The sequence below is a fragment of the Ursus maritimus genome, unplaced genomic scaffold (assembly GCF_017311325.1).
Source record: "Ursus maritimus isolate PB19 unplaced genomic scaffold, ASM1731132v1 scaffold_25, whole genome shotgun sequence".
Lineage (NCBI taxonomy): Eukaryota > Metazoa > Chordata > Mammalia > Carnivora > Ursidae > Ursus > Ursus maritimus.
Window position 1 is genome coordinate 7,508,892 of NW_024425008.1, and position 23,327 is coordinate 7,532,218.

The 23,327-nt window shown below is 35.1% G+C and overlaps 1 protein-coding gene across 8 annotated transcripts in view; it reads right to left on the minus strand.

Annotated features, from left to right (window-relative positions):
- The window catches only part of PAPOLA (poly(A) polymerase alpha), a 58,887-nt gene that overhangs the window by 27,356 nt on the left and 8,204 nt on the right, over nucleotides 1–23,327 (minus strand). For all 8 annotated transcript variants that reach the window (XM_040641458.1, XM_040641457.1, XM_040641456.1 and 5 more), the window contains exons 2-12: nucleotides 15,190–15,363; nucleotides 14,718–14,784; nucleotides 10,884–10,965; nucleotides 9,016–9,125; nucleotides 8,514–8,567; nucleotides 5,904–6,015; nucleotides 5,133–5,222; nucleotides 4,904–5,042; nucleotides 3,276–3,348; nucleotides 1,837–1,957; nucleotides 798–882 (exon numbers count right to left, since the gene is read on the minus strand). In XM_040641458.1, the coding sequence (XP_040497392.1) occupies nucleotides 798–882; nucleotides 1,837–1,957; nucleotides 3,276–3,348; nucleotides 4,904–5,042; nucleotides 5,133–5,222; nucleotides 5,904–6,015; nucleotides 8,514–8,567; nucleotides 9,016–9,125; nucleotides 10,884–10,965; nucleotides 14,718–14,784; nucleotides 15,190–15,363 (1,107 nt within the window). The remainder of the gene's footprint in view (nucleotides 1–797; nucleotides 883–1,836; nucleotides 1,958–3,275; nucleotides 3,349–4,903; nucleotides 5,043–5,132; nucleotides 5,223–5,903; nucleotides 6,016–8,513; nucleotides 8,568–9,015; nucleotides 9,126–10,883; nucleotides 10,966–14,717; nucleotides 14,785–15,189; nucleotides 15,364–23,327) is intronic.

A 23,327-nucleotide genomic window follows, 5' to 3' on the forward strand; every position in this document is an offset into this window, starting at 1 on the left:
TAGATTATTACAAAACACAATCCAACACAAGATCAAATGGTCAGGAAAGTTTCAAGCATTAAAGAAAAAAATTTTTAAGTGGGACTTTGGCAAGTTTTCAGCTCAGGGCAAATAAAAGTGCAAGTCCGTTTTTTTTTTTTAAAGTAAGATTTATTATAACTTACAATTTTCATCAAAACCAACACATTCAGGCTTTAACCTGTACTAAGGTATTAAATCATTATATTAAAACCACTAGTAAAAAATATTACACCCACTTAGATTCCAGGAAAATTATTTGTAGAAATATCTGAAGGGGCTTTAACATTAGGGGAAAATGTGAGGCCAATCATGCGCTAGAACTACTGGAAACACTTTATTGACTCTATGCTGACATTTTATTAGCTCTGCCTATGGTTATATAAAATCTCAACGGTAAATTTCCAAAACTGGCTGAAAATACTTTGTTTCCTGAGGGAACGGTAACTACAGATTTTAACTGCTCACTCCTTTGCCAAGGCATCCGGATTGAGAGTTCTGGTGACGACTTAAGTCACCTACAGAACTGACGCTGCTACAAACAGGCGTTTGGTCACACCAGGCGGCAAACTATAGGGGCTACACTTCACCTCAACAAAGAAAAAATCAGGGGTTTACTAAAAACAGTACACCCTCTGTGACAGGGAGGAAAATTCTATAGAAGATGTTTAAAGGAAAATTAAAAACTACGTTAGTCTAGCAAGAAGAGATGTCACATATGCTACCATTAAACCATTACTTAAGAGAGCAACATGTCTGACATGCCTTAAAATACATACTTGTACTTTTGAAAGAAGTTTGGAGCTTCAAAAAGTTTGGACCACTCTGCCTTACTCAGCAAAATTTCATCTGTGATAGCAAGACCTAAATTAAAAACATATTAAAATGTTGGCATGCTTCGGTCTAACAATCTAGAATTTTAAAGATCTTAAACATACCACATGCATTCACTATAATCCTAAGATCATAATTTTAACAAATAGCAATTTCAGTCTATGACTTTAGAGCACAAAGATTTATACACACATACACACTTTTCAAAAAGCTGGACGAGTTTTTGAGAGCCAGATTTTTGGTAAATTACCATTACTCTAAATGCCATGCTCATAGGATGACTCTCTCCAAAAACTGAAGCACTGCAGTTAACCAAGTAAGAAAAATTTCCCATAAGCGGATTCTTCCCTTTCTAAAAACAAGCTTCCTGATGTTCCTAAGCAACATTCTCCCATGAAGAGCCTCTTCACACTACCGAAAAAAATTTTACACTCCTGAGTTTGAAGTTGGTAGTGCTACAGCTAATTCTCTTTCATGACTATTATCAATCAGATCAAATCATCCTGTTTCAGCTACTTCCCTCAAAGACCGTTTTTGGCAATGAAATTAGAACAGTACTACTAGGATTCAGAAAGTTTAGAGGTTCTTCCAAAATAATAGACACTTTGGCCCCAATCCTGCTCAAAGCTCTTCCAAATAGATAGCTTGTTAAAAGCCTCTCTCATGTCACCCAGTGCAGACAAACTAGTAGCATTTTAAAATTTTACATGGCAACCGTGTAACACTAAAGCAGCCCATAAAGGGCCAGCTAAGGGGATAGCTTTAAATTGGTTAACTTTCCAGTATATAATCAAAAATAATTTGCCTCAAAGGAATTAAACTGAGTTTTTCAAGTCAATTCTCAAATATATACTGCCATCGATAAACACCAAAACCCACTTCAGTGAATGCTTTCTTCATTTTAAACTGCACAGCCAACTACTGGGTCTACAATGGTATGTAGATCCTTCGTGTATAAAGGAGAGCATAAGGATGAACACTTACCTTGTTTAAACTCCTCAACCATGACCATCCGTGTTGAAACGGACACATTGTACGTGGAGTTCTGTTGTGGGTATGCTGGTGTAATTATAGGCATAAGATGGTACCTATCACTGGGGTTTACCTACATACAACAACAGCCAATCAGTTTCTTCAAGTACATATGCAACAGATACTTGGACTTTTTACCCCTTGTTAAACTGAACCAATGATTAAATTTTATTTCATTCATAGCTGGAGTTGAGAAAGAAAAACCACGTAAGGTGACATTGTTTTTATAGGAATTCTTCACAGAATCAGAGATTTGGTCTAACTAAAGGTTTGCTTTGATCATCTGGGCATGACTACTTTGGCAACCTTACTAGAAACAGTGTGCCTGTCGAGCAAAAAGGGTTCTAGTTGAGCTTCTACTGATGTTTAGTTTTTCTTTTTTCAACAACAGAAATGGGGATGCACACATAATTACACTTTTCAGAAATGCCATACTAGTGTTCTGTGCAAAACAAATTTTAAACAAGATGGAAACACAGTTTTTAAATATACCATTAACTTATAGGAAGTATAAGCTTCTTAACACATGCTGAGGCTATATTATCTGTGTTATCGTTTTAAGAAAAAAAATTTAATAACTTAATCTGTATACTAATGATAAGTGACATATTTCCACGAAGGAAACTAAATTCACATCCCTCCAAAATTAAATGCCTGAGGTTTGGAAAACTTGAAAACAGATAGCTTGATGTAATTAACAGACTTAAAACTGACATAATTTTCAATACTGTAATAAGATAGGAAATTAATGTCAAAAAAAAGAATTTTATAAACCTAAAAGCCTTACTGAACCTGTATTTCTTTTATCAATTAATAAAGTGCATGTTGTTAACATTTAAATAACTGAGTAAGCGGTAAAGGTCGTAACTTCCCAAAAAGCAGAACAGAAGCTCTTCTTTTATCCCAACCAGGTTTTTGTAATCTGAAATATCCAAACCAATTTTTACAATTACATCATAGTAATTAGAGTGATACTGCTTAGAAGTTATCTGCCACATGTAAACGTTAAACAGTTTTCCTACCACAACCCAATTTTAACAGAATATTTAGATCAAATAAAAAAATACAGGGATTTTGAGTATCCTTTTATTTTTTTTAAGCACAAATGCCCACACAAACTTTGACTTACACGGTAGTTCTATATAGAATAAATTAAAATGTTAGTGAACTTGATATTATAAACTATGTACAATTAAAAGGAGTTTACAGGGTACATAATTATGCTTCTCACATCAGAGGACAATTATAGTTGAGGTTATCTAAAAGAAAGTGTAATACGGACATGTCCACTCATACATAAAAGGATGGGAAGTCTCCCTGAAGATTATGCAGATGATTTTTACTTGTTATTGCACAGTGCGAATTTGTAGGGGAAAAAATAATACACTAACCCTTGGGTCCCATACAGGCAAATTAAGATTGCATTCTTCAGGCTGTTTCAATAGCACTGGATTTGGCCATTCCCTGTTTAAAAAGATTGTAGCACTTGATAAGACTATTGGATATTACCATCTAAACGTATTTTGTTAAACATACAGCATTTGTGAATGTGATGCTTCTTCATTCATTTTGCCCTCTTGATATATATCATCTTTTATTCCTATCTGTTGATGTTAAGACTACTCAAAATACTTAAACTATGAAATTAACTTAAACCATTTGGTAGCTTTCTCAGGCTGGTAAGTCACACATCATCTCTGCCTCTCAAAGAACTGATAAAGCACTATTTAAATAAAAAAGTACTATCCCAAGACATCCGATGTGTTCACCTCAAACTTCAACAGGATAAATCCCTCTTGAAAGACAAAACTCCTATCCTTATACTATGTCCAAAGACAAGTGAGGGTGAAAAAGTTAATTCATTTAGGCAAAGGAATATGAATAATTACAGAGACTGATTAGGAAAATTTTATCTCACGACCTAAAGATTCTAACATGAATGTGTGTGATCAAACTTTGTGACATGAATAACACTGTTTTCAAGACGCATTCTACGAGTTAGCTACCTCAGTCCTTTATGGAAGAGATTAAAAATTGGAAAATATTTGCCATCCTTAGTAGCAAGCTTAGCTTCTTAGAAATATCATTTGCTATGTATGTGTAGCATTACAGAAATTCTCACATTCTTTAGTCAATCTCATCACAACTGACGATATATGATTAAGTGCTATCAAATCTGTAAATAACAGAATGTGTACTGAAAAGTGGGGCACAGATGTAAATTATAAAATTATTTCCAATAACTTAAATTTGTATAAAATAACTAAAAAAATAACTAAAAAATAACTAAAGTTTTGCAAAGGGTGGAGGTACAGGGGTTGGCAAGTATAGAGTGGGAAGACAAATCTCTAAGATCAATCTGATTGAAAACCAAGAAACCTAACGTTGTAGGCCAAAGCAACTAATACGAATTGGCAATAATTTTTTATCTTTTCTTCAAAGAAATAATGACTGACAAATGTGAACATGCTGAAATGAGGAAGCTTTAAAAACAAACTGTCCTGGGTTAATGACTAATCTCAAAGGGATGACAAAATTGCTATGTTTTACACATTTATAGTTATTCTTAAAAGTTTTTATATATAATTACATTGTCAATATTTTACCAAAGATAAATGGGCAACTGAAAGCAAAAAAATAATTCCAAGAAACTAATGACCTATAGATTTAGAAGAATCCAAAGAGTAAAAGAGGTGTTATATATAAGTTTCATCCAAACTTCCTAAAACTGATATAAATTCATTGGATTTTAGCAAACATGACAGCTAAAATTCAGGGTTTATTTAGAGGATAAGGAAGCACAAAAAAGCACCTGCCTTACTATCCTGGGAAAGCTAGGGAAAAGGAAAGGAATTTAGGTTTGCCATTTTATACACAATATGATCTCCCCAAGGCTACCTAAACGGCTACATCATGAACTAAAATTTGAATCTGAAACCAGCTGCAGAAATGTCATAGAAATAAGACTAAACTTCAGTGTCTACAATCAATTTTATTTTAATATAATCTAAACACATACCATTTAGAAAATACCAAGAAAAATTTATGTACAAGAGTTGATGCTATTGCATTTGGATAAAGCTGGCAAGTTCTTGCTACTAGCATAGCCCAGGAAACACCACCGAGGAAACCTAATATATTGGAATAGATGTTGTGGCCTGTTGATAAGGGAAAAGCAAAAAGAAAAGTTAGTGTTGAACAAAAGTTGAAACATTTTTAATAAGCTAGCCAACAAATTCTGAACTCACGTTTGGCCCACAGTTTGATAGCTCTCAGAGTTAACCTGAAGTTGTCAATGTTTGGTACTAGATGTAAAATTTCATCGGTTACCCTGCAACCTGATTAACAGGGAGTGAGAAAACAGAACATTAAATCATCAAAAGTTTAATATTTTTTATCAATTTTCTAAGATTGACGTCAAACTTAAATAAAAACTTATTTCATAGAATCAGTAACGTTAATTGAATAAAAAAGGCAAATAAATCTAAAACTTTTCTCTCCTATCACAAGCATTACTGTAAACCAAAGAATCTATAATCTGCCTAATCTAAAACGTTCATCATATAATTAAAACCTCTTATAGTCCAGATATAATGACAAGGGTTTAATCCACTTAAGCTTCCAAGAACTGTTCTTTGAGAGCATGGCAACAGCAATGTATATACAATAGTGTTCAAAAGTAACTCCTTTAAACACAACAGCTGAAAAGGTTACAAAGAGTATCATGATCACAATTAATTAGGGTTATGCAGTGAAACCTAAACCACTAGTAACAGAACACAACTGTCAGTCTTTAAATGTTCCAGAAAGAAAAGGAATAACAGTGCAAGATACTAGTAGTAAAATAAATTACCATACACTCTTCTGTAGTCTTAACTATTAAGTAAAGCGTATTTTATTTGACTCACTATGGCTAAACAGATGGCTATAAAAAGCTCCATTATAAAATCTTGAGTTAAAAACTATTTCATATTTGACAAAAACTGCTACTATGCAAATGGAAGTGGGTTTTAACATACCGTTAAGACTTCTTATGCATCTTATATCTAAATTCTTAAGCAGACTGTCATCTCGTAAGTCCAAGTCTTCTGGAATAGTCTGCAGTGCTAATCTTGCAAACAAAATATCAATCTAAAACAAAAACAAAACTTAATATTCCATATCCATCAAACTATTTTTAAGGCATTTCTTTAACAAAGAAAACACTTAATACTCTTTAAGGCCAGGATCTTCTCATCAACTATCAACAAGACAATGCCTCCAAAAGTCCAAAGTCCATTAATTTATAGCATAGGTATTTTAATCAGAGGTTAAAACATGGCATTATTAAAGAGAACTTGAATAAATACCTACTTGTCATTTTAATCATGCTTACTAAGTTTGACTTACTAAGTTTACTAATGCATCTACTGGATACACTAAATTTGTTAATATATATCTACTACTAGACTATTTAAAATTAACTGTTTAGTTCTCCAGCCATATAAATTATAAATTGATTATATATTGAAAGGTGCCCAACTTGTAAGGTCAACATACTTGTATTTAGCCCAAATATACCCAGCAGTAAAAAGGGGGCTCCTTACATTTAAGAACTTATATATCTATAACATTACAGTAGGGTCCCCCAACTTAGTTTTGACTAAACAGAAACAAAACAAAAATAAACACTAGCTCATTTTGAAGGCTTATAGAATGCAAATGACAAAACAAAACTCCCCCCTACTTTTTTTTAAGTAGGCTCCACACCCAGTGAGGAGTACAATGCAGGGCCCAAACTCCTGACCCTGAAATCAAGACCTGAGCTAAGACCAAGAGTCGGACACTTAACCAAAGGAGCCAGCCACACAGGCACTCCTCCCTTTTTCCCAAGGGAAGGTGAGAGTGTGAACAAACTTAGCATGGATTTGGTCATTATTCCTAAGGGTATGATTTCAAGGTTCCAAAACTTCGGATGCTGCCAGAAATAAGCCTTTTAGAAGATCCCTTTAGAAGGCAGTATTTTAAAAGAGCTTATTGTGAAAAACCATTTAAAACATATACCTACAAAATAGAAAAACAGCTATACACTTTTAAATAATTAACTTGTGGTATAGCATAAATGTTCCAATGAAACAGATTCCAAAGCCCAGTAGCTCCCCCAATTTAGACAAAATAAAGACTATGTACTTATAAAAACAGGTAACTCAAAAAGCAAGTCAACAGAAATTGCCATTTTAAATCAGGATAAAATGATTTTTTTTAATGTTCTAATGTAAAGACATTCCCTAAAACAGTGTACAATGTATGGATAGAAAACTAACATTAAATATTTCAAGTAACCATCTGACTTTCATCTCCATCCTGGAAAGTTCGCTCAACTGAGTTGGGTCTTCCACCAAAAAAAAAAAAAAAAAAAAAAAAAAAAAAAAAAAATCCCCCCTCTTTGGTAATGTTCTTTTGGAGAAAGCAAGACACTGCCTTACCTTACAAACTGTTTGATATTTATTTAAACGCTGACAACAAAATCTACCTGAACTTGACAAACCTTTACTAAATTTAACATTTTATGTCTACTTAATTAAGGTTAATCATTCGGCTTTTCAAGGAAGACAGAGCTGGGCATCTTTATGCAGCCACTACAGAAGTCACCTTTTTTTGCAAAACAATTAAGTATTATTCTACTAATTTCCAAATTTTTACAATCTTCACTATCAGTGACTTTCCAGAACCAGTATATATGACAGAAGTAACGTAAATAACTGAAGTTGCTTCACTGTCTTATCAGCTTTGTTCCAACTGCCTTCACTACAATGTTGTGGAGAGCAACAGACAGAAATGAGTATCATCTCAAGAATCTGAACTCATAAATCCTCACCTACCAGAAAATATCTCAGCATACATGCTATCAGGTCACAGTTTTCTCTCAAATTCTTAAATATTTAATTTAAATGAAGTCAAGGCAAAATTCTGTTTGCAAAAATATATCATGTTATCACCTTAATAAGACTAAAAGTATATAAATTTGCATATGGAAAACCTACTTAGTAAACAGTTTTGTAACAGCATTTCCTAGTCAATGTTTAATTATTTCTGTCTATATTTTAGCTCTTAATTTCATGAGGCTCTTTGAAAAAAGACTAAGGGGCACCTGGGTGGCTCAGTCCATTGAGCATCAGACTCTTAATCTCAGGATCGTGGGATTAAGCCCCACACTGGGTTCCGAGCTCAGCAAGGAGTCTGTCTGAGATTCTCTCCCTCTCCCTCTGCCCCAACGCATCTCTCTTACTCTCTAAAATAAATCTCTTTGAAAACAAACAAACAAACCCCACAACACTAAAACTGGGGTGCCTGGGTGGCTCAGTCAATTAAGCGTCCAACTCTTGCTTTCCACCCAGCTCATTATCTCTGGGTCATGAGACTAAGCCCAATGTGGAGCCTGCTTAGGATTCTCTCTCTCCCTTCCACTCCCTCTAAAAAAAATAAAATTTAAAAAAATTAAAAAGACTAGAACTGATATTCTACTAAGAACAGTCACTTCTAACAAAAAAAATTAATATCACATTGACTTAACAATTAAAGTAATTTTTTAACCTATATCAATCAACATTACACAAGAGCAAGAACTGTCTATCTGAATTATACCTTACCTCTATCCCATCAAAACACAGTTTGATAACTGGTACAAATGCCTCTTCAACAGCCTGTAAGAAAATTAAGTAAGTTTAGTGTCTCTGAAACAACAGATCAGACCTATACTAGTTTTAGTACTTTTAAGTGAATGAGACATTTGCAATTTATAAAACATAACTTAGCATTATGCCTGACATAGACTAGGTTCTCAACAACTAGCTTTAAGACACTAGGCTCTTGAATCAGATAAACCTAGGTTCAAATTCTTGATTTCTGCCACTCAGACATAATCATGGCCACACTGCTTAATATTTATTCTTTTTGCCTTATTTCCTAATCTGAACATGAGATGAAACTTATTTTAGGCTTATAAAGAATAAAATGCAAGCATACATGTTAAGCCCTTAAAGGGTGTCTGGCAAATTACAAGAGTTCAATAAATGACGGCTATACCATAAAATTCACTCAATTTCACTAATTTTTGTAACTCCTCCCCTTTCACCCCAAACATTTACGCACTCTTAAATCTTTTACTTCTTCCTGTAATTTCAACTTATCATAGAATGAGGTGAAAAAGTCACTTCGATCAACATGTCTTGGTGCAACACACAACGCATCAATATCGGCACCTAAAAAAAATTAAGCCCATCAACCACTAATTACTATTACAAAAAAATTAATTTGCATCTTATCATGGCAGTACTTGATGTTGAGAATCTGGTAACATTATACTGGTGAGTCTCTAAAAATGTGCCCTTCCCCTTAAAAAACATTACTGGTCAGTATAGGAAAAACATGATCTTAATTGATGGGATATCTTTTTTCCTGAAGCATCCTCTGTTTGTAGTGGCCCAGGTGACCTGGGAGTCAGAGAAAGGTAACTCAGATAGGACTTTTATGTTAAAGAGACGGAACTATTCAAGAATATACCCAAAATTTTGATGTCATTAGTCATAACCAAAACAAACAAAAAGTGTTTTTCCCCCCGCACACATATGTGAGCAGTGCTTATAAGCCTCTATCTGGCCCCAAATGAGACCTACAGAATAAACTCCAAAAAGGATCACTGGCAAGAATCCAAAGAGGCACACCATGGTAAGATGCTTGTTATTAATTTAGTTCTTGAGAGGAGGCCAGCCTTGAGTGCACAGGGGGAAAACAACAAAGATGGCTTAAATCAATAACTGGGATCATAAAAGGGAGAGATCAATGTGGAATCAGGTCAACATAGTCATTTCCCTAGAAGACTCAATAGCTAAGGCACTATTCTGAAGGCTGTGTATTTAGCATATACGTGAAATGGAGAAAAGCGTGCAGTGCACAGGACACATCAAAAACAAATGCACTAACTACTTACTACTGGAACAGAGCAGTGGGAGATGGGGAGAAGGAAGGATGCCAGAACAAAGAGAACACTATCCTGGCAGATACTTTTAACAAAGAAGCCAGTGGTTAATGGCTGAAGAATCATAATTCTCCCAAGAGACGGCTAGGAGAAACTGCTGAAGTCTACTGTCTCTGTAAGTCTCAGACTTCTATTTGTTACATGAGAATTAGAGAACTGAGGAATAAGTAAGATAATGAGGACCAAAAGCTTATTATTAGCTCAATGCCCAACAAAAAACTCCAATAAATGTTCTCTGCCGTGATAACATTTTCACTGTGTATTTATTTACATTAGATAAGTACAAGCGTAAGCAAGAAAACATTGACTGTGATCACCAATGGCTGCAGATACACTGTTGTGGTTTGGGTTTTGCTCAACTGTATTTTACAATTAAAAAATCATGGGGAAAAGAATATCCACAGGTCTTTTTAAAACGCTTCCACTCATTTTTGTTCGGATTTCCTAACTTGATATTCTTCAGGGTAGAGGAAATGATACAGAGAGCAACACTGTCCAAAAGAACTCTCCAATGGGAAAAAAGTTCTCTCTTCGCACTTTGCAGCACAGTAGCCACTAGCCACCGTGTTACCGATTGATACTGAAAATGTGGCACTGACTTACTTCTTAAACTGAAGTATAGTTGACATCCAATGTTATATTAGCCTCCAGTGTACAACACAGTGATTCCACAAGGCTACACATTATGCTCTCCTCACCACTTTCAGTGTAGTTACCACCTCTTACTATACAAGGTCGTTACCATACTATTGACTATACTACCTATGCTGTACAGAGCTGATTTTTTTAATTTACTTAATACCATATTGATCAGTGCAGGTTTAGAAGGTATCTTTTTTATCTCCTTAACCACCTTTAGGCTCCTGGAAGTACTCTATCTTCCATGCAAACTCACTAAGCTGTACGATACACCACAAGTAACTGCGATGACTTTTAAGAACTAAAGAGTATTCCTTCTCAAGATAATCAAAACAGTATTTACCTTTTGTATGTACTCCTAATCTGTAAGATCCAAATGTAAAAATTTTTCCTCCAACATTTTCAATTACAGATTGTGGAAGATTCTGTTTAAACAAACAAGAAATGGATATTCTGTCAGTGGAGCACAAAAGAAATTATTTCAAATACACTATATGATAATTTTTCAAAAACCCAAGAATTCAGTGCAAATTTATGGAGGGTAAACAAACACTATAAGCTCTACCAAATACCAGGCCTTCATATACCAACCAATTTTGAAATAAAAGTAATTTCCAACTTTTAGTGAACATTCTTTAGTGACCCATACCATTTTAGAATTTTGCCACATTTCTGGAAACTGCTATAAAAGAGGACTATCATACAGGAGAGCATGTGATTCCATAGGAGCGAATGTTAGAAGCGTATTTTATTCATGACCAAGATGATGCACATATCATGAATGTTAGACTATAACAAAAACACATATTCTGATTGCTTAAAAAAGTACATTCAATGATTATACTGAGTATTCCATAGTACATCAGATATAATTTTACCGTATCAAAAGTGACTTTAAGGCCAACACTACTACATAATAGTTTAGATTTCCAAAAGGCTTTGGTGGGATGACTCTGAAAAGAACTAAAACTTACTGATAGTTTCCTAGAGTAGAAACACCAAGAAAAAGGAGAAAGGAAAGCATTTAAAAATCATCTTCCTGACCCTGGTACTACTGTAAAGTACTATGATGAGTACTTAATGCCACTGGTGGTAAGGATGATACCTGTCCAAACAAAAAACAATTTTAATGTGTGCTTGGTCAATGGTTTTCTTCACTTTCTAATTCCTCAATAAAGTTTTATTCAGTACCAAAACACCAATCACTCCTCCTCACTTCCCCCAAGTAACATAAATGAAAGTGTTACTTCATACTCCAAAACCTTAAAAGTAAATTGTAAAGATTCAGGGCCTCCCTTGTTTTTTGAGGGCACATTTAATCATCACTTATAGAAAAAGGATCATCTAGATATATAACATTTGTCTTCCTACATTTAGGAATCTAAAACACTCACTTTGCAAGGCTGGCCTGGTTATTTAAATTAAGCCAGCAAGATGTTGCAGGAATAGGCCTACAAAGGGAGTTAGGAAGGAATGAGAACAATGATCTACGGACTTTTCTAGTAAAGCAAATCTTTTGGATAAGTGCACTCTAAAGAACTGTCCAATACAGTAGCCACTATACTGTGAAATATATATATGTATATATAGTGAAATAGAGCCAGCCTGGCTGAGGAACTGGATATTTAATTTTAGTTCATTTAAACTGAAACAGCCACATGTCGCTAATGGCTACTGTATCAGCACACATTTACACATTAGTATGTTTATAGCTATTTTAATAATTTTAACCCAGAAATTAAGATGCCTTAATTCAGGTCACCAAAAAAAATTACAAAATCTTTTTTTTTTTTTTTTGGTACAGAATATTAGACAGCAAACAAGACAACCTAAGTAAAATTCAAATGTCATACAATCCTCCCTCCCCCTGCCAAAATACCATAAATCAATTGGAACTATCTATTAAATCACTGCTTTTCAACCAGGGATGGCTACACTCCTCCGGGAACATACAGCAATGTCTGGAGACGTTTTTGGTCATAATTTGGAGAGACGGGGGCAGGGGCAGTGCATCTAGTAAAAAGGGGCCAGGGATGTGTTTTGCTTAACATCTTACGATGCACAGGATAGCACCCTAAAAAAGAATTAATCTGATCCCAAAATATCAACAGTGTCAACATCAAGAAATCCTGTATCAAGTCTTAAAACTAACCAGCTGGGGAAGAAATTTTCTCTACAAAAGGCAGACACAAAAACTTATGAAGCCTAACCTCAGTCCCTTTCTCTAACCAACTTACTACCTACAGTTAAGCTATAAAGAAAAGGACACTGATAAATCTGAACAGGAATGAGCATTACTTTCATTCATCCAAACACATTTTCTTGCCCTTAGTAAAACCAGCAGGAAGAACTCTGTCAAGAATTACTGCTTAAAGAAACTTACTGAAGTAAGTACCTGAAACAAAACTATCAATGAGGTAGTACTCACATTTCACATTAAATAAATCTAAGTTTTAACTTTGTCTACTTGACTATGGCTTTAAACTTAAATATTTAAAAAATGCCATTAAAACAAAGCTGTATTTCCTATAGAGGGTTAAGGAAACACTAAGTTCAATAAATGAGTAAAAAATACTTAAACTTGGACATCTGCTGCTCACCTCAAAATGAACTTCCTTTTTAAAATCCCATTCATGGGGTGCCTGGGTGGCACAGTCAGTTAAGGGTCTGACTCTTTATTTCAGCTCAAGTCATGATCTCAAGGTCCTAGGATCAAGCCCCATATCCAGGCTCCATGCTGCGTGGGAGTATGCTTGAGAGTCTCTCTCCTTCTGCACTGCCCCCCTCCCCCCCCCTAAAATAAATCTTTAAAAATAAATAAAATCTCATTTGTATCAGGAATTCTATCAATTAGTGGGGCGCCTGGGTGGCACAGCGGTTAGGCGTCTGCCTTCGGCTCAGGGCGTGATCCCGGCGTTATGGGATCGAGCCCCACATCAGGCTCCTCCGCTATGAGCCTGCTTCTTCCTCTCCCACTCCCCCTGCTTGTGTTCCCTCTCTCGCTGGCTGTCTCTATCTCTGTCGAATAAATAAATAAAATCTTTAAAAAAAAAAAAAAGGAATTCTATCAATTAGAAACATGCAGTACACTAGTCCCCCGTTTAGAACACTCCTTCTATTGCTGAAGTTTTAATCAGGTGCTTGAAATATATATATGCTGTTTTGAGAAAACAGTATTATAAATCTGACTCAAACCAAAAGACTTTCTTCTATGTTAATCCCCTCTTTCAAGTTTTCTTCGATCTTTGGTTCTCTTTCCATCAATTTTTCAGTTGTATTATAGATTAAATATGCATTTTGCACTGTGCTGAGAAAATTATCACTATTTAAGCAATTTTTTAATATAATCTCTACCCCCAACATGTGACTCAAACTTACGACCCCAAGATCAAGAGTTGCACCCTCTACAGACTAAGCCAGCCAGGCGACCCTATGCAATTTTAAAAAATGGGTCAAATGAATTCCACACACAACTCTAAGAATACAACTCCTTTACCACAAGCCCAGTCACAGGTTTATGAACTGTATGTATGATTTTTCATAATAAAGTTTTAGGAACTCAGTGAATATGATAAAAAACTAAACAGAGGGGCGCCTGGGTGGCACAGCGGTTAGGCGTCTGCCTTCGGCTCAGGGCGTGATCCTGGCATTCTGGGATCGAGCCCCACATCAGGCTCCTCCGCTAGGAGCCTGCTTCTTCCTCTCCCACTCCCCCTGCTTGTGTTCCCTCTCTCGCTGGCTGTCTCTATCTCTGTCGAATAAATAAATAAAATCTTAAAAAAAAAAAAAACCTGAACAGATACTCAGTTTGAGAGTGTAATATCTGAAAACCTAAAAACTGTTCATTGCCATAGGATTGATGAAAAGGTAACAAGATTCTCAAATATTTAATATACATTTTTAAAGCATCTCTTCAGGGAAATATCTATTATTTCTGTGAAGCATAGTTTCAGCTTTAAATATCGCAACAAAAAAGTACTTATAAAAATCACTGAATTCAGTTCAGTTTTCCCTGCTTTCAAAATAACTAGAAACAAAATATAAATTCTGTTATCAAATAGTCTAAAACGGACTTTGCGTTAAAGACTCTAAATCCACGCTAATGAGAACAGCTTACTACTTAAGACTGCTGCTGTTCAGTTGGCAAATTACTTCATATACAAATAAGTCACCTTACCTTGCTTTCACTGATTTCTCGTATCCACTCTTTTACCAGGTTATTTAATTTTCCCAAAATTAAAATCCTGTTGATAGAGCAAATATCGATCAAGTATCAAGTTGTTTCATTACTAATTAAAATGAAAATCAGTTCTCAATAGGTGGCTCCCTAAATTTTAACCAGTTTTTAAGATACCAGAAAGTAAGTACACACTAGTTAACTATATGTAGGCACTGTAACACTGGGTAAGGCATTCCTTTAGCTGAGTAATAAGCTTTCCCCTTCTGACAATTCTGTACTGTAATAACCAAAAGCATCAAAAATCAAAAGGGAATAAAATTCATTGTAGAAAAAAAGTTTTTTCTAAGCATCGGTCTTGCTCAAGACAGATTTCAGTGAACAATTCTGAGTAGATAATGCCTCAAAAATTAATTTATTACACTGATAAAAAATTATAAATTAAAAGAAAAACATATATGTGTGTATTCACCTGCGCTGCAGTTCCTCTTCCTCTTCAAAAACCCCAAAGGGCTTCAGAGTCTCAATTAGTTTCTGTGTAAGCAGGCAGTCAGTCTCCTTGGGGGCTGCTAAGCTGATAGGAGAGGTAATGCCATAGTGCTTCTGGGGCGGCTGTGTTTGTTGTGATCCCTGCGTTGTAACTGGACTACAAAACAAAATTAGATTAAATTACTACTAAAGAATTTCTACAATTTGAGACAAACTGCTTGACTAGAAAAAACTGCTTCAGTAAAATGCATTTCTAAACACAGTTGGTTCCCTGCCATACCCAAAAAGACTCCTTTCAAAAGATATCTTACAACAAAAAGTAACCAACCAAAAGCAAGCGACTCAAAAGAAAACTCTGTATCTCTTCCCACTCCACGGATTTTAACGTTTTCATTACCTAAATATCTAAATAAGCTATAAGAATCCATATCAAATATACTGGTAGAGAAAACACAATCTAGAATATGGTGAACTGAGAAACGACTTCTTGAAAAGGAGCCAAAATCTGTTGTATTGTTATTTCTAAAGCACGGACAAACACACTACAAAAACACTATAACCAATACAAGAGACTCCCCACAAACAGAACTTAGTATCTGACTCACAGTGAATAAAATTTATAAAATACAGGGTAAATAACAAAGATAACTTGAGGAATGGGGGGCAGTGTAGTCACACTAAGCTTATTACACATTTCTGGTGAGAGATTCACACTTCAACAGTGATGCTAGTCTAAAAGGTTTTTTTTCCCCCCATTTTAAGGGAAATTCCAGACTTTTACAATCAGTAGGATTTTACTATAACTGGTTAAATACAAAAAGGCATGGCATGCTTGAAATGTTTTAGGAAATTAATTTGACCCAAGTATTTTTCAATGAAACTCATTCTTGTTCTTATTCTCTTTGTTAAAATAATTGTAGGTCAACGGATGAGAGCTCCAAAGATAAGTAGCACAATTATTACATAAAAACTAACAAGTCCAATACCATACAAAATGAGGAATGGGCTAAGAACCTAACATCTGGATCAATTATTTCTCCCAAATCTGTTCCTTAAAAAATTAAAGTGTTTGTTTTACATACACACATACACACACCCCTACTTTTCTTCCCAAGTTCTAAGTATGGATTTTTTTTTATACTGAAGAGAAAAAAAAAAAATGAAGTGCAATACTTAAGCAATAACATGCCAAATCCAAGAATCCTATGCAGGGAAGTCCCAATACGCATTTAATACCTATCCACTGGGTTCTGGTTTATACAGTGACTGCTGGACAGTGTTCTGTATTTTGTCTTCTGATACCAACACAGAACTAAGAATGCCAGGAAACCCATACTGCTTGTTTCTAAATTAGCCATTGGTCTGTATATTCTCTAGTCAATGTTTCCCGGTCTAGTTATGCACTGTCTCGATTTCAATCCAGGTTTTATAGTAATATTTACTAAATAAATATAAATCAGATATATTATCTGCTGCAGCAATTAACTCATCTCAGATCCTTGGTCCTACTCCTGTAACCTAAACTGCAAAGTTATATAAACGCTATGTTAATTCCCAGAGCTGGGGATCCACATGAGCACCAAGCTCAGACTAAATATCTTAATGTTCTATTTTTCAAATTTATGTAGCATCTCCTATGATTAAAATATACAAATTAAACTAAGTGTAAATGCATTCATAATGTCTTGGTCAGTACATATTTTTGCCAATAAACAGTTATCATCAGGTTCCATAAAAGTGATTATCAAAAAGGTAGCCCTCGGGGTGCCTGGGTGGCTCAGTCGGTTAGGTGGCTGCCTTCAGCTCAGGTGATGAAGATTCCAGGGTCCTGGGATGGATCCCTGCATGGCTGGGCTCCCTGCTCAGCGGGGAGCCTGCTTCTCCCTCTCCCTCTGCCTGCTGCTGCTCTGGCTTGTGCTTGCTCGCTCTCTCAAATAAAACCTTTAAAAAAAAAAAAAAAAGGCAGCCCTCAAAACTGCCTAACCATCTGAGAATTCTCCTTCACACCACACATACTCTGATCTCAGATAAATCAGGTATTAAATGGAAACAGCACACTTATCACATATTCCAAAGTGATTATATTCTCTCCTATTTTTCATTGCTTCATGAGTTTCCCCAAGTAAACTAGACTACCACAGATTATGACTACCACAGGATTATGAATACTTTAATAAATTATTTTAACATGAGTAGAGCCAGAAATGAAAACAAGTGCAAGTTCATTCTAGCCAGACTTGGTTCAAGCAAAGTGAGCTTTCAAGTCAAGTGTGAACTGAATTCATGTTTTCATAACTTCAGGTAATAAACCTCTAGTGGATTGTTTTTTGTTTTGAGCAAGTAATACGTTTCTCTGCATTCATGCCTTTCAATCCATTGCCAGTTAAGTTGGATCACCAGCAAAATAGGAGTACTCACTCTCTGTAAAGTTAAGGCTCACTTATCTTTCCCATTTTTTTTCTTTCTCAAATATTCAGGTTTTTCACTGTCACACAAAAAACAATGCTTGGAAAGGCACTGTCTACTTCAAAAATATCACCAGAATATTAGGATAACAACTCACATTTCTAAATTCACACTAAGTCTGCTCACCCTAATTTGAAAAATATGTTGATTTCTATGAGTTTCCACATTAACATTTTGATGGGGAAACAAATTAGATGCAAATTATAGCATTTTTATTTACTTTATTCAAAATATCATCACATCATCTAAAATAAAGATCACATTTGTCCCATCTAACTCAGGAAAGAACATAAGAGCATATGTCTGTCTACACATGTATACATACAGAACATATTATCTAATTCAAGTACAAGTATAGAGCATATACTAACTCAAGAACGCATATAAAAAAATAAAAATGAATCAAAACCGAGTAAGAGAAAAGAAAGAAATACATACTCTGAAAGTTACAAGATACCTGTGCCTCCAATAAAAATGGTTTAATCGTGCTTAAATAGCTGGACTAGAAATTCCAAGCTGCCATATGCTTTGAATGTCCAAAATGTCCCAAGTAGAAATGCAAACCATGACACTGTACTTTAAACGGAGGTTTAAAGTCAAGTTTTCCATTCAATTTTAGTATTAGAAATCAAGCAGAGTGATAAAACAAGGATCTTTTATTTGCTGTTCTAACAAAACAAAAATACACATTCCAATACTGAGTAATTTAAAGAATTCTGCTTATAGACCCTATCCTGGAACAATACACCAGACAGCTATCAATCTCAAGAATGCAGAGTTCTTCCTCCCATTCTCAAACACATTAGACATCTGCCCATATCTATCACTTTCTATCAAATTTTTTACTAGCATTTAGTTTTCTTCAGACACTGTTCTATTTTAAAAATAAATTCTAGGGGCGCCTGGGTGGCTCAGTCGTCAAGCGTCTGCCTTCGGCTCAGGGCGTGACCCCAGAGTCCTGGGATCGAGCCCCTACATTGGGCTCCTCCGCTGGGAGCCTGCTTCTTCCTCTCCCAATCCCCCTGCTTGTGTTCCTTCTCTTGCTGGCTGTCTTTCTCTCGTCAAATAAATAAATAAAATCTTAAAAGAAAAAAAAAGCTTTAAAAAAATAAAAATAAAAATAAAATTCTACAATTACATAAAACAAAGAAAAAACAGACTAGATACAGAGCTACAGTATCCATGACTTATTAAAATTTCCTTCAGGTTTTTACTATGAAGAACACTTGTGCTTTTCCTGAGCAGTTTATTTTCATCTCATGAACATGATTTATCTTTACTTTTAGGGTACTCTGAATTCTCAGAGTGAAACTGGTAGCCATCCAACAAGTTCTCTACTCTACACAATCTAAGTATCACTGTATCTCTGTTAAGAACTTGTACCCTAGGGGCGCCTGGGTGGCTCAGCCGTTAAGCATCTGCCTTCAACTCAGGGCGTGATCCGGGCATTGTGCGTCGAGCCCCCGCATCAGGCTCCTCCCCTATGAGCCTGCTTCTTCCTCTCCCACTCCCCCAGCTTGTGTTCCCTCTCTCGCTGGCTGTCTCTCTCTCTGTCAAATAAACAAATAAAACCTTAAAAAAAAAAACAAAAAACTTGTACCCTAATTTCTTGCTGTTTTATAGCTTTACCCGTATTTTCCCTTTTCACCCAACATTTAATGCAGAACATTTTGCTCCTTTTTAACATGTGACTAAAGCATTCTGTCTTAATCCCTTCTGGATCAGAGTAAGATATAAATACATACCTACAATTTATAGTACATATCCGAATTTTGCCCCCTCTCAAAATGACAAATGACAGCATCCCCATCCCACTTGTTCTGGTGAATAAGAAGAGTGGCATCTGGGGGGCCCAGAGTGTTAAGTATTTTCAGAATTTTTCTCTCAACCTTAGAACACAGGATATTTTCTTTACAATATTTAAGATATTTTCATCAAAGCAAAGCTTACACAGGACACATGCCCATTTTTCTTTTTTTTTTTTTTTTTTTTTTTTTAGCTTTAACATTCTGTGTAACAAGTCCATTCCAACTACTCTAGTTTTGACTCTTGGCACCTTGTTCTCACTCCTTCTTTCTCCCTTGTCATGCCAGTCCACCATCCATACTGCTACCAAGTACATCTTCCTAAAACAGCTTCCTTAAAAACCTCCATGATTTCTGGTATGGGAATTCAAAACTCTTGTCTACAAAGTCTGCTCTCAACTCAGAAGCAATCTGCTTAAGTAGAAAGAAAGAAAGCAGGCCTGATTTCACAGCTACTAGTTATGTATCACTCTGGTTTCACTTCTGTCACTATTATCTGTAAGCTGTACCTCCAAAAATTTCTCTCTCTTCTCTACATTGGATGGCAAACTAGGAATTTAAAAACTATAGCACATCTATAACACTAAAGAGCAGTTTCCAAACACAGAAAGTTTTAATACAATACTCAAAGAAAAGCCCATCCTTTCCCAATGTTAGGCTGTGCATAACGTGACTCTAATTGGGATAAATATTTAGGTACTTAGAATACCACATTTTTGTGAAATTAGTATATGACTGACTATAGGTTGCTTATTTCAGCTATATATCTATTTCAAAAGTTTAGGCATCTAACTTAATAAGTATACTCTGAAATATCGAGAACCACTCTGGTACAGTAATTATAAAGCTAACTCAAACAGTATAAGTTCCCATGATGTTAACTGTAGTTTAGTGGCCATATAGCCAAAGTATGATCATTCTTTAGATAAATTATACTAATAACCATTTCTTTTTTGTTTTGTTTTTTAAGATTTTATTTATTTATTCGACAGAGAGAGAGACAGCCAGCGAGAGAGGGAACACAAGCAGGGGGAGTGGGAGAGGAAAAAAGCAGGCTCATAGCAGAGGAGCCTGATGTGGGGCTCGATCCCATAATGCCAGGACCACGCCCTGAGCCGAAGGCAGACGCTTAACCGCTGTGCCACCCAGGCGCCCCCCTAATAACCATTTCAAGTCACTGAGGAAAGTACAGAACACTCAAATGGGTTTGGTTATCCATTGTAAAGTCTAAATTCCAGATGTCACGATATTTCAAAATATTGAAGAATCAGAAATATTTCAAAATATTAAAAACACTATTTTCAGACCATATTTAAGCAAGACACATAAAACTCAAAAGCCATACAGAAAAAGATTTACCTACATAAAAATATTATAGCTTTTATACAACAAAAATATATTATAAGCGAAGTTAAAACAAAATAAGTGAGGAAAATACATGTAACCTATCCCAAAAGAGTAACAGTCTCAATGTAGAGAGTTGTTAAATCAACTAAAAAAAAAGTTTCACTGCACATCAGGCAAGCAAATCAGGACAACTAGTTTCCTGTCAGACTGCAGAAAAACAAAGTTGATACACATCTGGTAAAAATGAAAGAGCTATTATAAAACTACAGTATTGGTAATGGTGTAAGAAAACGAGCGCTCTTACCCATCACAATGCAAATGAACGTAATTTTAAAAAGCAACTTGGCAATATTCATTAAAATAAAAATGTATCCATTTTAAAAGTTTATGTTCAGCAACTTCACCTCTAGCAATTTATCTTACAGAAATATCAAGACACAAGACAAACCAAAGGCCCTGAAATTGGGAGACACGTTCTTTTTAATTCACAACACAGTTTCAATATAAACTCTAACACAAAAATCCAAATTTCCAGCAGCTTGCGGGATAGGAGTACAATGGATTGTAAGACAGGTCAAACATGGGCCTAAAATCCTGTACAGCAACAATACACTTGAAATTAGCAGTGCCTATCTCAGGTTTATCCCCTATGGGGGGTGGACATGCTTGGTATTTGTAAATACCTCTGTCACTCCACAGGTTCTAGAATTTGACCCTTCTCATAGGAATAATACAAAAAGACATCCAAGGTTGTTCACTGGAGGACTGTATACAATGTACTAACTGGAAACCACCTAAATATCCATTAATATAATATAGGACTGGTTAATTACAGTACACTCTTACAACATGATACTATGCCACATAAAATGAATGAAGTGATTATTACATGCAGTAGCACAGAAAGATGCCCACAATATATCAGCTGAAAAAAAGCTGTGGAATATAATAATTATAATAGTATTTATTGAAACCTCAACATATTCTAGGTAGCATGTCAAGCACTTTACAATATTCCCAACTGTTCCTAACAACTCTACTATTAACTGTCTCCATATTACAGATGAAGAAAGTAGAGAAACAACGGCTTATCTAAATTCACTGGGCCAGGATAAGAACCCAGCACCTAACCTCTATGCCGAAGTACCTTTATACATCATTTACAATACATAGTTTTATATACTTAAAAGTTATTTGTTTTTATGTCTACAGATACATAAAAACACACCAGAAAGAAGATAGAATTTTCACTTTGCACTTTATGAAGGTTTGTTTCAACTTGTTAAATTATTTTTTAAATTAAATATAAATGACGCCATACAAAAGGTGAAAATCATCTAATTCTACTATTTATTCACCATTAAATTAGGTTAGTGATAGTAAGGAGGCCAAAATCATGCCCTAAAATTACTCCCTGGCAGCAAGAGACACCAAATAAATGTTCAATTTAAAACAATAATTAGTATTTTGATTGTTAGATTTAATAAATCCGTTTATGCTAATCAAAGCAATTATCTTAAAGTGAAATAAACAAGACTTTAAAAAATGGATTTTTTCCCATGCAATACTGCATTCAGAAATAGTTAAGTACAGCAAACCATGTTTTCATTGTTCCAGAAAACTGCTAAGGCATTCAAGGTTATCAAACTTCATCAATCCAGTTTTTCTAAAAGCATCTTTTTCTAATTTAACTTAATTTTGCCAAAAAGTATAGCATTTATTAGGCTAAAATTTACTGAATTCCTAAATATGTATGAAAGACAACACTAAGATCAGGAATACAAAGATAGTCTCTGCTCTCAGTGACAATCTCAGATTTGGTCTGGGACTCAGAACCTTAAAAAAAACAAGTAAGTGCAAAGTAAAAGCTTAAAATAAATACTACAGAAACAAAGAATCAAGGCTATGCCAAAGAAAATCATTAAGGAGGTGTGCACTCCAAATGACTTTGATGGGGGGTAGGAGGGAAGGCAGTCTAGGCAGATGACTAACACAGAAAAGGAAAGGACAACAAACCACCAATAGTGTTTTACCCAATAGTTAATGTTTAATGACTTTGCACCCCAATTTAAACAAAGCTCACACTACTGATGAATCCCTGCCTCCTCATATTGGGCATGTGGAATATGCTGTGGCCTAACAGTATCAACAAAGTCAAAATTCATAGCTACCAGCCAATAGAAAACACTTTATCATTTCTTCCTAGCTTTACTCATGTTAAAACTGAAATCTTAATTTGCCTGATAGTCTTCTTTGGAAGCAATCAGATAAATCACAAAAACATATTTAATGTAACAATTCACCACAATATAATTTGCTGCAAAGAGGCCTTAAACATCATGTGCCCACTGGGATTAAGGAGGAAAGAAAGCACACCAGACAGAAATGGAATAAGGGTCTGAATATTCATTCAATTAATTCTTAACAGAAATAATATAATCTCTTTCACAAAAAGTTTAACAGAGGATGTTTTAATTTTACTAGTAGCTTAGTCAAGCCTAGA